We start from the raw sequence: 15,611 nt of genomic DNA on the forward strand, positions 1-15,611 counted from the left end.
GTATTATAAACATTTGACATGTAATAAAAAGTAAAAAGTGAAAAGTGAAATTTAAAAGGGTCAAGTGTGTCGGCACGGTGGGCCAACATGATGACCCGACACAGTGGGCCGGTGGGCTATTCTTTAGGCCCAACATGGCCCGCTCCTTTGGGCCAGCACGGCCCAGCCTGTTACAGTGTTGAGCCGTGCCGGGCCATGAACCAAAATGGGCGGCCCGGCCCAATGGACACCTCTAGGGGTGGGAACGAGAGCTCCGGGCCAACCCATTTTAAAACAAGGGAAAAAGAAAGAAGAAAGGGGGGAGGTGAATAGTTGATTCGCAAGCAGAGAATGGGGAAGGAAAGAAACTCAGAAATTGAAGATATTCACAACGCAGCCAGATCCGGTGACCTTCTAAAACTTCAATCCATTTGCAGTTCCAATCCTTTAGCAGTCAATTCCAGAGATAAGCACTCCAGAACCCCGTATCCCCCCCTTTTTTTTTTGTTCTGTTTGGGTGCTGGGAAAGTACAGGAAATAAAAGGAACTTAAAAAGAACGGGTTGAACAAGTTTATTAGTTGTTTATGGTTTGGAGAGAATTATTGAGGGCTTTGCTTGGTTTCCCTGAAAGGAAAATGCTCGAAGTTAGTTTCTAACAAATGGGTTTCTTTCTCTTGCTATTTTCTGCATTTTCCTTCTCTTTCCCTTGCTCCAAACAGAGCTTTAATGTATGATTTGTATGCTTGTTTGTTGCAAATGCTTGTTCTTAGCCCTCTGCAACTCTGTATCCTCCATTTTTGTCCAATTTTCTTTCTCGTGGCCTGTTGGGCTCTGGAAAAATAGGAAATTAAAATTTTGAACAAGTCTATTGTTAATTTTTCTAATTCCTTCACTGTTTTTGAGGGCTCCGTTTGGATTCCTGGAAAGGTGAGTGCTTAAAAATTGTGGGGCTTCTGCCCAAGTTCTGCATTGTCCCAACCTTTCCCTTGTTCCAAACAGGAATCAGTGTATGATTTGTCACAGGTTGACATCTTCCTTCATTCTTTATCAACTTTATTTTCATGACCTGTTTGGCTGATGAGAAACCACAGCAAAAAAAAAAAAAAAAAAAAAGGCAATTAAAAGAATTGAACTAGTTTATTATTAGTTGTTCTAGCTCCTTGCTGTTTTAAAGGCTCTGTTTGGATCCCTGGAAAGAAAAGGAAAGGAGAATACTGAAAATTACTTAAGAAAAAAAAAATGGGTTTCTTTCTTTGCCTATTTTCTGCATTTTCCTTTCCCTTTCCCTTGTTTGAAACATAGCCTCATTGTACAGTCTGTTTTTCTGTTGCAAATACTTGTTATAGTTTCTTGGAGGTCTGGTTTTGAGCTTGTGTGTGATTCTTCAACTGCTATATTGTGTTTTAGCTTCTCCTAACCTTTCCTAATTGTTGTCTTCTCCTGTGATTTTGTGGTTTATGAATTGAATTATTGGTTGCTTTCAATATGAGCTAGTGAGAGATGTTAAATCTTCGGACATGGAGGGAGAGGTTGAAATCTATAGGAATGTTGCCATGAGTCCAAGATGGGGATTCCATTTGGCAGTCTTGTCCCATGTCTAAAGAGAATTATCAATAACCTTATAGTGATTAGGGACTGCCTCTAGTGGGGTGCAGAGTCTTTCCAAGGGCAGAGTTTCCAGCTCTGCTTCACCATTGGGGAACTCACCTAAACCTAACGGTGGAGGCCTATTCAATTAGGGGCTCAATGATAAAAGGAATAGGGGGGGTGAGCAACTACATTGTGTTTTCCGTGGGTAATGGAAGAAGAATCAGATTTTGGTTGGACTCTTGGTGTGGAGATGAGGCTTTGTGCAACTCTTTTCTCTCTTTGTTTGCTTTGGTGGTTTCAAAAGAGGAGTGGGTGGTGGAAGTTTGGGACCCTTTGGTTGAAGGGGGGGAGTTGGAGTCCTAGTTTTTTCTAGGGCTTTCAATGATTGGGAGGTAGTCTTGATGGAGTGGTTGCTCTTGACAATCCAAGGAAAGAGAGTTAGTGCAGAAGTGGAAGATAGGGAGATTTAGAAAAAGACAAAAAGTGGGTTTTTCACAATGAAGTCTCTTTACAGTGTTGGGGAGTCGGGAAGTATAGTCCATTTCCAAGAAAAATAATTTGGAGTCCTTATGTTCCTCCCAGAGTTGGTTTTTTTGTTTGGGAAGCCTTGTGGGGGAAAGTTTTAACTTTGGATCAACTCAAAAGGAGAGGTTGGACCCTTGCTAATAGATGTTTCTTTTGTCTAGCCAAAGAGGAGTCTACTAATCACATTTTAATCCACTGCACGAAGACTAGAGTGTTGTGGAAGTTACTATTCGCTCTCTTTGGGTGACTTGGGTTCTCCCTTGCTCAATAAGGAGACTCTCCTTGGTTGGTTTGGGTCCTTTATGCCTTTTTTTGGGTGGTGTGGAAAGAAAGAAATAGGATAGCATTCGACAATGAAGAGTTTTCAGTACATAGGTTGAAGTATTCCTTTGTGTGTAGTTTATGGTCTTGGACAAAGTTGTATATGGATGTTGACCCTTTATCTTTAATCGACTTTTTTTATTGGTTGGGCTCTACGTGAGGGCGGGTGAGGTTTTTGTTTTCCCTCCAATTTTGCTCTTTTTATCCTTTCGTCACCTACTGTATACTTCTTGTATGCCTTGGGTTGCCTTTCGGGCTTCCTTTTTCTGATTAATATATTTTCTTCTGTGTTTACTCATAAAAAAAAAAAATAAAAGGAATTGGGAGGGGGGGATTTTTCTAGCTAACCAAGGTTGATGAAACAACAAAGCTATAACCTAAAATGAAAATGTGAGACAAATGAAAGATTCATGTGGGTAAAAATGGCCTTTTTTAGCCAAATAAGGTTACATGTGGGCAATGTTTGAAACTTTTGTGATTATAACCCGTGTAACCCTCTTATGGCCATGTAGGTGCCATACTAGTCTCTCTCTCTCAAGTGAAACCACATTTTCAAAATGCAGCTTCATGAGAGTTTTTATTTTCACATTTGTTTTCCTGATCTCACTTTCGCCTTCCTTTCTTCCCATTTTCTTCCTCACATCTAAAACCCTAACCTTACACTTCCCGTTTCCCTTTCTGCTCACGGTTTCTTCCCCTTTCTTTGTGTTCCTCTTCGCTTCTCAAACATTAACCCTAGCATTTTCTCCAATTTTCTCTGCCCTGCTCTTATATTTTGAACCCTAGCCTAGCCTTTACAGTTCATTGTTTTCACACCCTTTATAGCAGTATCATATTTTTCAACACCACTATTTGTTGTTCACTTGAACTCAAAATGATTTCATTAAGTGATAAAGCACTTCACTATAGAAACGGTCATAACTAATTTCTCATAAACAAAAACAAGAGACTGTTATTGAACAAAGATTAAATGAAAGAAAAAAAAAATTGATGATTGATAGTAGAAATGGTGATACAAATAACATTTTCCCAATGTACATAAGAAAAGACTCAACTTCTAATAAGAAAGGGAAAAGTGTCTTCTATACCATTATTTAGGTGGGGAAAAGGAGGGAGAGGAAGGAAAGGAGGGGGAGGATAAAGTCATTTAATTAAAATCAAATTTATCTTCACAATATTGAAACTATTTTGATTAAAATCACTTGTTAATTACATCATTATTTTTATTACTCTTTTTTCCCATCTCATTGACCTAGTTATTGGATGCTAAACAATTTTATGTATAATTCATACTAACCACTTTATCACTTTCAATTGTATATGAAAATGATGATTAAAAATATCTTAAAACATTTTTTTTTTCTCAAAGTTAGTTTCAATAAAAATAAAATAGTATTTTTTTTTCTAAATAATAATTTTAAAGACAACTTATTACTAATAATGAAAATTAGAGTTTCATTGATAATGAAATTTTATTGAACTAGAGGGAGCTTCTTTTAAATTTTATGGTATAAAGAAAGGGTATAATAAACTTTAGTGTAAAAAAGGTGAAATAAAAAAAATAAAAAAAATAAAATTTTAACAACTCCATACATAAAATTAATTATTGAATCATTGTTTGGTTTAACATGTAGATTATCACTTATAATAATTATCTATTTTCTAAAATGATATGCAAATCTTGCAATGTGAAAAGGAACATAGAGAAGTGGAAAGAAACTTTGAAGGGGAAGGGAAATGGGAAAGTGAAGCGAGGTTTAGGGTTTTAGATGTGAGGAAGAAAATTGGTAGAAAGGAAGGAGAAAGTGAGAATGGGAAGATGGGAAAGGTAAATAATTCGATATCCTTGAATGTTCAGATTGTAACAACTGTCATAACTCAATGTTAGAATGTGTTTGGCAGTGCTTTTAGGAAGCATTTTTATCTACAGGGCATGGAGCACATTATCCTTGAATGACTTCATTGTTTTAACTTAATCATCCAGTGAATTAATTCATTTTTCTCAAGATTTGCTTAGTATAACTGAATTTCATGACACAAATAAATTGATCCCATTCTTCAGATTTTGGTGTATGATACCTGACTATCAAATCACATAGAATGCACAATTTTGACGAGGAACAATGATGTTGTATGTTGCATTCAAAATTCACTCATTTCTGATTGTTTTATCATCTTTACACTCTGTATAAAACCATTCCATGATATTCATGCTTGTAAAATGAGCTTACACCTGTATCATTAGTGAGGATAATTTTTATTTTCATCACTCTTGTTGATATCTAGCAATCATGTGTTTGTTGGGGTTTCATTCCTTAACCGATAATGGATCATAGACTACATTTAGCCGCATGGGCTGGGCAGACACAGGTGGTAACCTATCTCTGCAAGCACAAGGCTGATGTTGGTGCTGCAGCGATGGACGACATGGGTGCAATTCACTTTGCTGCCCAGAAAGGACATCTAGAAGTCGTCCGCACTCTGCTTTCATCTGGGGCCTCAGTCAAAGCTATCACCCGCAAGGGCATGACCCCACTTCACTATGCAGCTCAAGGATCCCATCTCGATCTTGCCAAGTACTTGGTAAGGAAAGGCGGTAGTCTCAGTGCCAAGTCAAAAGCAGGAAAAACCCCTCTTGATCTTGCAGGCAGTGAAGAATTCCGCACTGTTTTGGTAGAATGTGAGAGGTTATCTAGGAAAGGAGATAAGAATGTTAAAGACAAAGTTGAAGAATCGGAAGAGCCAAAGCCATCAATCTTGGAAAAAGCAGAGAATTCTGATGGCAAAGTTGCTGCAGATGGGGATGGTGAAGAACACGAGAACACAGACGTCAAGAGGAAAGCTGATGAAGATAGTGAAGAACACGAGGACACAGACGTCAAGAGGAAAGCTGATGAAGATGGTGAAGTACAAGAGGACACGGATGTCAAGAGGAAAGCTGATGAAGATGGTACCAAGGAAGAAGCCTCGAAGGTACCGAAAAAGGCCAGAGTTGCTCTTAATCATCTTCTAAGCGCTGATTACACTCAAGAGGATGAAGAAAACATGTAATAGGAGTGTACAGGGCAGGGAAATTTTCATACGGTAGCTCATAAATCTTGTAACCTTTGTGCCCTTTCCTTCTGATTTTAACACATTTTTGGCTTGACTGCACCAAAAAATATACAAACTCCCCTTGGAATAGCTATATACCTAGTAGATTGAGTATTGAGGCATGGTAGAATGTATGGAAATGTTTCTATTATAGTTGTCTTTGGAAAATTTTTATGTGATATGGATGCATTCAGTTCATGATTTCTTAAATTAGCTTGCATGCATAATGAATCAAAAGAACAAAAGAGTCTCAATGGAAGAAATATAGGTTGTTTCTACAGGTAGCAGTCTGCTTATTTTATTTGCAACGGTCTAAAAACAGTCAAAAAATCGTAATTTGTTTGCAGAATCAAGCTATGATTCATCTAGACAAGAGTAAACAGACCCTTTACCACAACCCAACCATATGTATGGTTTCTAGAGTGTTGAAGCAGAGTATCTTCGTCTCTATAGCCAATAAAAACAAGAGCAGGCTACTGTAGAATCTACTCTGAGCAAAGAGGAAGAAGCCATTGGCGTGTTCTTTCATCCAGACAATACCACCTGCACCACAAAATCATTAGAGAAACATCCAACACCATACTCAGCTTGTTCTAGCTTTCAGATAAACATTTTGCAACCTTCTTTTAGAGGGAAAAGCTCCACAGAACTTGTGTTAGTCACCATAGGATCAGCAGCAAAAGGCCCCACTTTTTTTGGGCATATTTTCAGTTCTCAGGAATGGAAAACAGTACATTGCTTTGCTCTGCCCTGCCCTGCCTGCAACATACCTGCAACGATTTACACAGTTGATAGAACAGAAAAGACATGGATGTAAATGGACCAAATAGAACATCTTGCAAAATCCCTGTCAAAAACTAGACAGAATTGAAGGCAATTGTAATAATTACAACCCCAAGGAGTTGAGTATAGCAAAGGAAACATATTTTACAAAAATGGCATAAACAAGGATGGGTTTCAATTTGTACATGTATTTATACATATAATTTGAGAGAACAAATGCTAGAGAAGATTACCAAAGAGGGGAAAACAAATATAAGGAGAAATGGATAAAGCATACCACTAATGGAAAAGTAAATCCAGTTGAGAAAGGAAAGTCCGCTTGCACCCATGCAAAATGAGGATAACAAGAGTAGGCAGCTTTACCCTGAATCCCATAGGTGGCCGGTGGACCAAATGCTCAGATTTTGATGATAAATGAATGGATGGATGGAACAAGGCATCTTCTAGTTGTCATATGTCTGCAAAGGAAATGAATAAATGAAGTGGAAGATGAAACCCTGCAGATTTTGAGCCCCTCACTGCATGCATAACCTTCTTAGTTTGTTGGGAGACGCTGTGATGACATGCAATATGAACACAAACATATCTTCTTTGTCTCCCAGAGGGCTCTCAGTCTGAGTTGGAATCATAGAAGTCACTAGGACATGGGCCATGACTTCAGATTCAAGTATCTGGACCACCCTATCCATGGTTGGTTGATCCTCAGGTCCTGGAGATACACACTGGATGGCGACTGAGAGCAGCGCATCAAGGCTTTCTGACTGGACCCCTTCACATTGTGGATCCACAATCTCCCATTGCCTTTTTTCTGTAACCAGAAAATTTGACTGCAAGGCAAAACAAAAGAGATGGATCAACCAAATTGGGTAGAGAAGAACATCTGGTATTAGCCAAAATGTCCCACTTTTGTGTGAATACACGTGCGTGTGTCTGGATACGCAGCATGAGCATGATTGTCTAGAGGAAGAATGTAATGGACTATAAGCAGTTGGAGTAATATCTGTTGTATAGGGACATTGTGCCTCACTGATAATTGTATGTAATAAGAGAGATAGACAATAAATGCAATCTTCTTAGGCTCCTCTAAATATTAGAACTTTTCCCCTAGACCACAACTTGGCATCAGAAGCCAGGAAGTTTACCTCAGAAGCAGTGCTCAAAGCCTACAAGATGCTACTCCAGTGGAACTTCCCATATGAATAATGGCATCAACAACTGTACAAGCAGATAAGGTAATTTATAGACACCCTGGCTCATCTTTGCATGGGAGGAATATAAAAAAATTTCGGACAGGGAGGGACAACTAGGAAGGTGGTTGTTACCCACTTGAGAAGCCAATTTCAAGTGCTTCAAGGGCTCACCTTCAAACCATTTTGTAGTGTAAGCAGTTTGATAGAGAGTGATCAATTAACATAACACTTGGCAGTTTCAGTTGCTAGATCAGTCATTTTCTATGTTGAATTGATTTACTTTTATTCATAACTCCTATTGAAACTTGTGCACTGGACATACATCACACAAATTCCTATCCTTCTAGTGGCAACAGAAGCATATCTCCTTTAGTCTTGTACAGTTTGATACCTGGGCCCAATTCTTATCCTGAATCTCTTTAACAGAGACACTAAGAGATAGAAAAGACTGGCATCTTCTTCACATCGTTTGATTGTAATTATTTACCACAAATTTTCTTTGCACATTCATTTTCTTGCTTTCCCTTTCTACTCCATTGAAACCTAGAGCCTCATATCTTGAACTGTGATTTATAGTTTCTCATTATGCTAAATTCTCCCTTCTTGTGAAAAACTTTAACCCCATAAAGCTTGAGGGGGGTCAAGAAGGCTCCCTTCCCTGAAGATGCACAATTAAGATAAAAACCAACAATCCTCAATATGACAGCAGGGAGATCTTCTAAAAACTAGGACCCAATATCCTCCTAAAATCTAGGTAACAAACTAACTTCAAAATTAATTTTTTTAAAAAAAAAAACAGAAAATTAAAATTTCCCCAACTTTCAGGACTTATCACAAAATACCCTGATTTATTGAACAAAAATAAATCAAATAGGAAACCAAACTCTATCCTTATCCACACTCCCCCTCAAGCTGGGCAATGCATTTATGCTAAAAATCACTGTGTACCTTTCAAAATAAGTCTAAATAAAAGTTTAATCCCTTTTACCCATGTTTTTATAGATGTTTGGGATTTTTTTTCTACTTCTTCTACTTTAGGTCATAAATACTTTGTGTCTTTTATTGATGACCGTACTATGGTGAACTAGGTGTACTTGCTTAAGTCTAAGAATGATGTTCTATATGTTATTCCTCAATTTTTCATAATGATTGTCACACAATTTAATACTCAAGTTAAGGTCTTTCACTCTAACAATGGCCGTGAGTTTGTGAATTAGTTCCTTACTAATTTATTCAAAGAAAATGGAACCCTCCACCAAACAAAATGTACATACACGCCATAACACAACAGCATAGCAGAGCATAAAAACCACCACATTCTAAAGGTGGAACAAGCTTTATGCTTTACTATGCGTGTTCCAAAATGTTTCTAAGCTAAGGCTGTCATGGTTGTTGTCTTTCTCATCAACCGAATGTCTTCTTGTGTCATTGATTATCAAACTCCTTTGCGAATGTTATCACGATTTCGCTCTATTCCTTCTACTTTGAATCTTTGTCCTAAAGTTTTTGGTTGTACATGTTTTGTTCATATACACTCTCATCAAAGGGATAAGCTTAATCATCGGGCTCTTAAATGTGTCTTTCTTGGTTACTCTAATTCCCAAAAGGGGAATAAATGCTTTCATCCTCCTACAAGCAAATACTATGTCTCTATAGACATTCAATTCTGCAAAGCGGAGTCTTATTTTTCTAGAAATGTGTCTCTAGTTCCTCTTCAGGGGAAGATTAGTAGTAAGAAAGAGGAAGATTAGTAGTAAGGAAGAGGAAAGGTTATGGTTATAAAAGAAAAAGTTATGGCTTTCAGGTTAAGGGGAGGATACAAGTGATTTGGGTAAGGGGGAGTCTTTAGATACTCCTAACCCTATGTCGGTTGAGTTTGAATCTAAGGAAAGAAGGGATGAAAGACCAGTCAAATTATTCCAATAGGGTTATACAAGGAAGAACAAAGATGTTATTGTCATACCCCTTCCTTCCCCCCTCCCCCCCCAAGGCTCCAATACTTCTCTTAATGGTACTACTATGCCATCAGATGACTCTTCCGAGACTAATCTTGAGGTACATGTTCCTTCACCTATAACTTCTGAAATTGCTACCTTGAATCTACAAGTTGGTGATCAAAGTAAGAGATATCCTCTTCGTGATCATAAAAAACCTGATAGGTTGGGCTTTCTCAAAATCATCCTCTAATGTTGTCTATCTCATTTCTAATTTTGTCTCTTATAATTGTCTATCTAAGACTCACCTTACTTTTGCTCTTCAGTTATCCTATATGTCTATTCCGAGTCATTTTCAAACAATCCTTGAAGATCCTAACTAGAGTTTGCTATGGTAGAAGAAATAAAGGCTATCTAGAAGAACTCCCCTTGGGAGATGGTCAAGCTTCCTCAAGAAAAGTAGATAGTGGAATGTAAGTGCATGTCTTCAATAAAGTACAAGTTAGATGAGACAACTAATAGGTACGAAGCTAGACTGATTGCTAAGGGATACACCCAAACTTATGGAATTAACTATCAAGAGACTTTTGCCCCTATGACCTAGATGAACACTGTTAGAGTCACACTCTTTCTTACGGTTGATCTAGATTGGCCATTAAGACAGTTTAACGTAAAAAATGTCCTTCTCCATGGTGATCTGTTAAAGAAGGTGCACATGTATCCCCTTGCGAGGTTTACACCAAAAGAAGGCAAGGTATGCAAACTAAAAAAGGTTTTGTACATGATTGTTATAGATAGTAACTCCGCAAAATTAGAGAAGCTTCAAAGCTATCTAGCCAAGGAATTTGAAATGAAGGACTTAGATGCTCTAAAATACTTATTGGGCATTGAGGTGTCTCGATCCAAGCAAGAACTTTTCCTCTCACAATGGAAGTATACATTAGATCTCTTGGTTGAACAAGTAACTCCATTTGTGAACTTGTAAATCCTCCCATTGAGATAAATCATGGTTTGTCCATCTATCCTAATCAGATTCCAACAAACAAACAAAGATATCAAAAACTAGTCAAGAAATTAATCCATTTGACACGCTAGACCTAACTTGTCATATGTAGCTAGCATTGTAAGTTAATTACCAACACATGAATACAATAATCGTATCATGTTCTGAAGTCCTCTCCAAGAAAAAGTATTATGTTCTCCAAACACGGACATCTAGATATTGAAGGTTACACAAACTCTGACTTTGTCAAATCCAAATTGGATAAAAAGTCTATTTCAAGGTATGTTGCATTTATACGAGGAAATTTGGTAACCTGGAGGAGTAAGAAACAAAATGTGGTCTCATTGTCTAATGCAAAAGTTGAATGTCATGCGCCCCATCATGTAACTACGGAACTTAATTGGCTAAGAATTCTCTTAAGAAAGTTTAGATTTGGTCCCAAAAAACCTATGGTGCTCTTTTATGTTAACATGACAGCTATTGAAATTGCAAATAATCCAGTACAACACGACTGAACCAAGCACATTGAACTTGACAGGAACTGTCATCAAGGATAACCTAGACTCTGACGTGATGAAGGTTCCCTACATCAAAAGTGCCAATCAATTGGCCCATATGATGTCTCATGTTGTTACTAGTGGTCAATTTATGCATCATTATCCAAATTCGGTATGTGCAATATCTATGCACCAACTTGAGGGAGAGAGTCAGCATATATTCTAGACAGATTCTGGACAGTGATTTACAGTTGTGTATATTCTATACAATTGTGTATACAGTTGTAGTTATATTGTTGTAATTATTAATTATAGAACTGCAATTGTTTTATATACTTGTCCGTTATTATCTATAGTTGGCTATCCTAAAATAGCCTTTTGTACTCTGTATAAATACCCGTGAGATATATGAAATTATTATTCAGCAATTCATCAAGTACCATTCCAGTCCAGTGGAGCCATTTTAGGAATGCTCAACAACAACTACCAAGCTTGATACTTCAGTTCAGCCAATCTGAGGACAGAGAAATTTGGGAGAGAACTTGTAGCTTTAACAAATCTTCTAGAAAGGGTGTTTTTTTTTGGTCTTTTTGGAAAAAGAAAATTTCTAATTTGAATTCAGCAGAGAAAACTAAAGAAAACTGTTCTTTCTATCAAACTTTTGTAAACCATATCATGTTTCACTGTGCTTGCTTTTCATAGGTTTATCATGACTCTTTTGTCTCTAATGGATCTTCCCCTTTCCCCTCTAGTTCTATATTTGTAGGCAATAAGATACATATTTTATTCTGCTTCATGGTTTTGCAAGCATATAGATATAACTTCTTTTCTAATGCCTATTATTTTTCTGTCCATTTTTTTGATAGGTATAGATAATCACACAGGAAAGACATCCTAAAGGAGGCAAATCCAAGTACACAAAATATACACAAAGCATCCTCAAGAAAACATGCCAAAAACAAAGAACTAAAAATAAATAAATAAAATAAAATAAAACATTGTCTTGAGCCCTCAATATCCCATCCTATCAGTGACATCCAAGAATTTGTCAGGGATCTTTGGATATTTTTCATTAAGGGGGCTTTTCCAGAGCCTGAATCCCTCAAAGATCCAGCGGCTCCAGTCCTCCCTAAGGAACGATACCAAATCAAAGGGGCTATCCTCCTCTAATGTACATGCATTATAATAGAAAGCTAACCATAAATGTAGTAAATGAATATGATGGGAGTTTAATAAACAAGTATAAACCTGGATTCCATCAATGCATCATTCCATTGTAGTTCTCTTTGGCGTAGAATTGCAACATATTCCAACAGAGGGCTCCCTCCTGACATTTTCTCATTGTAAGATGAAATAAGGTCTACAGTGTCAATAGAATAAGTATCAAGCAGAAAGCATCCAAGAGACTTTAGAAATTAGATGATTCAAATCATACAAATCATTTGTTGAGTAGAACCATTTAATCCTAACAAACCATTATCCTCAACACCAAACCATGTTTTTACACAATGCATAAGCCAACTAACTTAAAACAATTAGAATTCTGTGTGATATTATGTCATAATCTTCGAATCTTGTAAGTAGATGATGTCACAAATATATAATATAAGTTTTGAAATACAAAATTGGTTTATGACAAAGCTAAGAATAAAGGGGAAAAAATATGAGATTACAGGAAGGAACCAAGGATATGCAGACCTCAAGAAAAGCTGTCACTGCGGGATTATTGAGTAGAGAAGAGACTGAGCATTGTGAAACTGAGCTCAATGAGAAGAGTTTCATTGAGCTACCCAAAATGAGAGTGTTGGACGATTACTTCCAAATATTCTTACTTTCCTCTTAAACTCATGCTCCTCCGCTTCTGATTCAGTGCAAAACGTCTTGCCATAGCAGGGTTATAGAATTTTCTCATATGCTCTGAAAGCTTATGGATGGCTTGGAGATCACCAATCATTGAAAGCTGCATCAAAAAGCAGTCAAATTTCCGATATGGCAATTTTATTCCCTTGTTTACAACCTCGTCTAAGAGAAAACATGCATCTTCCATTTTATTGCAATTAAAAAGCCCTTCAATCATCACACAGTAAGTGTCAGTATCCCGTGCACATCCCCTCTTATCCATCTCATGCCACGTCTCAAATGCCCCATCAGGTTCACCAATCTCAAAAAACATTGAAATCAGCATATTGAAAGTATGCACACTAGGCACACACCCAGCCTCAATCATCCTGCCATAAAGCCCAAGTGCTTCCTCGCTCTTTTTATTTTCACATAGTACATCAAGAAAACAATTATAAGTAACAATATCAGGACGATACCCTTTATTTCCCATCTCTTCCAAGAACTTGTAAGCTTCCTCAACCTTTCCAGCCAAACACATCCCTTCAATCACTTGCTTGTACGTCGAAACATCCGGAAGGACACCACTGTTTATCATATCTTTAATAAGTTTAAAGCACTCCTCAGTTCTATCACTCTGTACAAGAGCCAAAATCATGATTGCATATGTTTTTGCAGTAGGAGAAGACATGGTTGAACCCTTTGTTCTCATGAACTCAAAGAGTTCAGTTGCCTCTGTCACCATCCCTGCTTTGCAGAAGGAATCAATTGCAGTATTGTAAGTAAAACTATCTGGTGTATGACCCATTTCAATCATTTCTTCCAAAACCCTCATTCCTCTACTAGGGTTTCTAACCCGACACCACCCAAAAAACAAAATATTGTAAGTATTAGCATCAGGCTTAACCTTGTTCTTCACCCTCCTGAACATGGCTTGGGCATCCTCCACAAGACTGCACTTGCACAAAGCATCAAGCAGCAAGTTCAAGGCATTAATTTCTGGTTGGGTCTTCACCCTTATTTTCTTCTTCTTTGCAAATTTATGAAGATGGGCCAAATGCTTTTCTGTGTATTTCCTCAAAATCATCAACAAAACCTCAACTGGAACTGACTTCTTGTCATTTCTCTTCATATAATCAAGCATATCACAAACAATCCGAAACTGCTTCACCTTGTACTTTGTGCTGGATAATATGTCAATCATTTCATTGTATGCTCGGGGCTCATGCGAATAACAGTCTTGATGACCTGCCCACATAAAGAACCTAAAAGCCATTTTCTCCTCAAAATGAATCTTACCTAGTATCTCAATCACCAAGTCAGTTGTAAGCTCTACGCCAACCAGGTCAAGTGCTTTTTCCATGTCACTCTCAGGATTTGCATTATTAGCAATAGCTTTGTATAATTTATCAGCATCACTGACTAAAACTCTTTCCTCAACATCATTTCCACCAACAAGATCAAAGGTTTGGTTTACCGAAATCAAACTCTCTTCAACCCCATTTCTAGTAACAACATCAAGAGCCCTGTGTTCAGGATTTAAACTTTCCTCAACCCCATTTGTACTAATACCATCAAAATAAGCTCGGTCTGCCAAACTCGAACTTTCACCCACACCCTTTTCTGAACTTCCCTCAACACCATCTTCTAAACTTTCCTCAACCCCTTTTCTGCCAACAAAATCAAATGCTGGGTTGGCAGAATTTGAAATGGAATTCGAACTTCCCTCAACCCCATTTCCACTAATGAGATCAAAAGCCCTATTCCCCAAAGTTGAAGTTGATTTTGAACTTTCCTCCCCATTGCTACTAACAATATCAAAAGATCCTTTCACTAAATTGGAGCTTGAATCTGGACTCGAATTTGAAATTCCTTCAAACCCATTTCTACCAATAAGATCAAAAGCTCCTTTCACCAAATTGGGGCTTGAACCTGAACTTGAATTTGAACTTTCCTCAAACCCATTTCTAGGACCAATGTGGAAAGCTCGATAACGGTCTATTGATTGCAGTTGCAGACGTAGAAGTGGAGTCACAGTATTACCAATTTGGAAGCGTGAAGGTATGGTAGAAGAAGCACATAAATATGAAGAAAGTTTGATAAATCGCCACAACTGCATTGCCTATCTACCAAAATGAAATGAAACAAAACTTCAGATGTTGTGAAGGAAACGACTTCGAACCTGTCTCTCCCTCTGTTCTCCCCCTTGCTCTTGTGGGGTATTTTAGGGTTTAGATTGAAGAAATCCGAGGAGATGAACGGAGAAACTTCTCTGACGGTAGAGATTTTTAATTAGAAACGTTTTCGGAACGTACCCGAAAAAATTATCGGTTAAATACTCGGACTAGCCGTCACAGTTAATAAATATATAATTTATAAATTATTAAAATTAAAAATAATTATAAAAATAAAAATAATAATTTATGTATTATTTAAAATTTTAAAAAAAAATTAAAAAATCAGAAAATTAATTTCAAATTAAAATTTTCAATTAAAATCATAATTTTAATTTAAATTTTGAAATTTTATTTTTAAATTAAAAACTTATTTTAAAATCAAAAATTTATTTAAAATTATAATGTTTTTATTAATTTAAATTAAAATCATAAGTTTTAAAATCATAAAAGAAAAAGATAATAAATATAAAAGAAAATAAATAATAATGAGATATGTTTTGAAAATAACATTTATTTGTAGTGCTTTATTTTCAATAAGTCCCCATATTTGTATAATAATTTTTTTAAATAACTTCTAAAAAATAAGTAAAAATAATTAAAAGATATTCTCTAAATTTCTATTTTTAAAATATTGTTTTTTGAAAACGGTTATAAAAGAAAGGCATGTTTGAAAACTATT

The 15,611-nt window shown here is 36.8% G+C and overlaps 2 protein-coding genes across 7 annotated transcripts; one reads left to right on the forward strand and one right to left on the reverse strand.

The window, feature by feature from the left end:
* The first annotated feature begins 287 nt into the window (after positions 1-287).
* Positions 288-5,688, forward strand: LOC117910114 (poly [ADP-ribose] polymerase tankyrase-1-like). Its single transcript, XM_034824177.1, has 2 exons — positions 288-464; positions 4,753-5,688. Exons 1-2 carry the CDS (start codon positions 331-333, stop codon positions 5,465-5,467), a joined length of 849 nt encoding a protein of 282 aa, XP_034680068.1. The 5' UTR covers positions 288-330; the 3' UTR covers positions 5,468-5,688.
* Positions 5,689-5,740: 52 nt separating this feature from the next.
* LOC117910112 (pentatricopeptide repeat-containing protein At1g73400, mitochondrial) lies at positions 5,741-15,077 on the reverse strand. 6 transcript variants are annotated; one of them, XM_034824174.1, is made up of 5 exons: positions 12,615-15,077; positions 12,165-12,243; positions 6,656-7,119; positions 6,130-6,268; positions 5,741-6,052 (listed from the first exon to the last, which is right to left on the reverse strand). In XM_034824174.1, the coding sequence occupies exon 1, from the start codon at positions 14,872-14,874 to the stop codon at positions 12,745-12,747; it is 2,130 nt and encodes a 709-aa protein (XP_034680065.1). In that variant the 5' UTR covers positions 14,875-15,077; the 3' UTR covers positions 5,741-6,052; positions 6,130-6,268; positions 6,656-7,119; positions 12,165-12,243; positions 12,615-12,744. The 6 variants fall into 6 exon arrangements, with proteins under 6 accessions (XP_034680065.1, XP_034680063.1, XP_034680062.1 ...); XM_034824172.1 differs by having other exon boundaries at positions 6,130-6,279; XM_034824171.1 differs by having other exon boundaries at positions 6,570-7,119.
* Positions 15,078-15,611: the final 534 nt, after the last annotated feature.

This window comes from Vitis riparia, unplaced genomic scaffold, assembly GCF_004353265.1.
Source record: "Vitis riparia cultivar Riparia Gloire de Montpellier isolate 1030 unplaced genomic scaffold, EGFV_Vit.rip_1.0 scaffold611_pilon_pilon, whole genome shotgun sequence".
In the NCBI taxonomy this organism is placed as follows: Eukaryota; Viridiplantae; Streptophyta; class Magnoliopsida; order Vitales; family Vitaceae; genus Vitis; species Vitis riparia.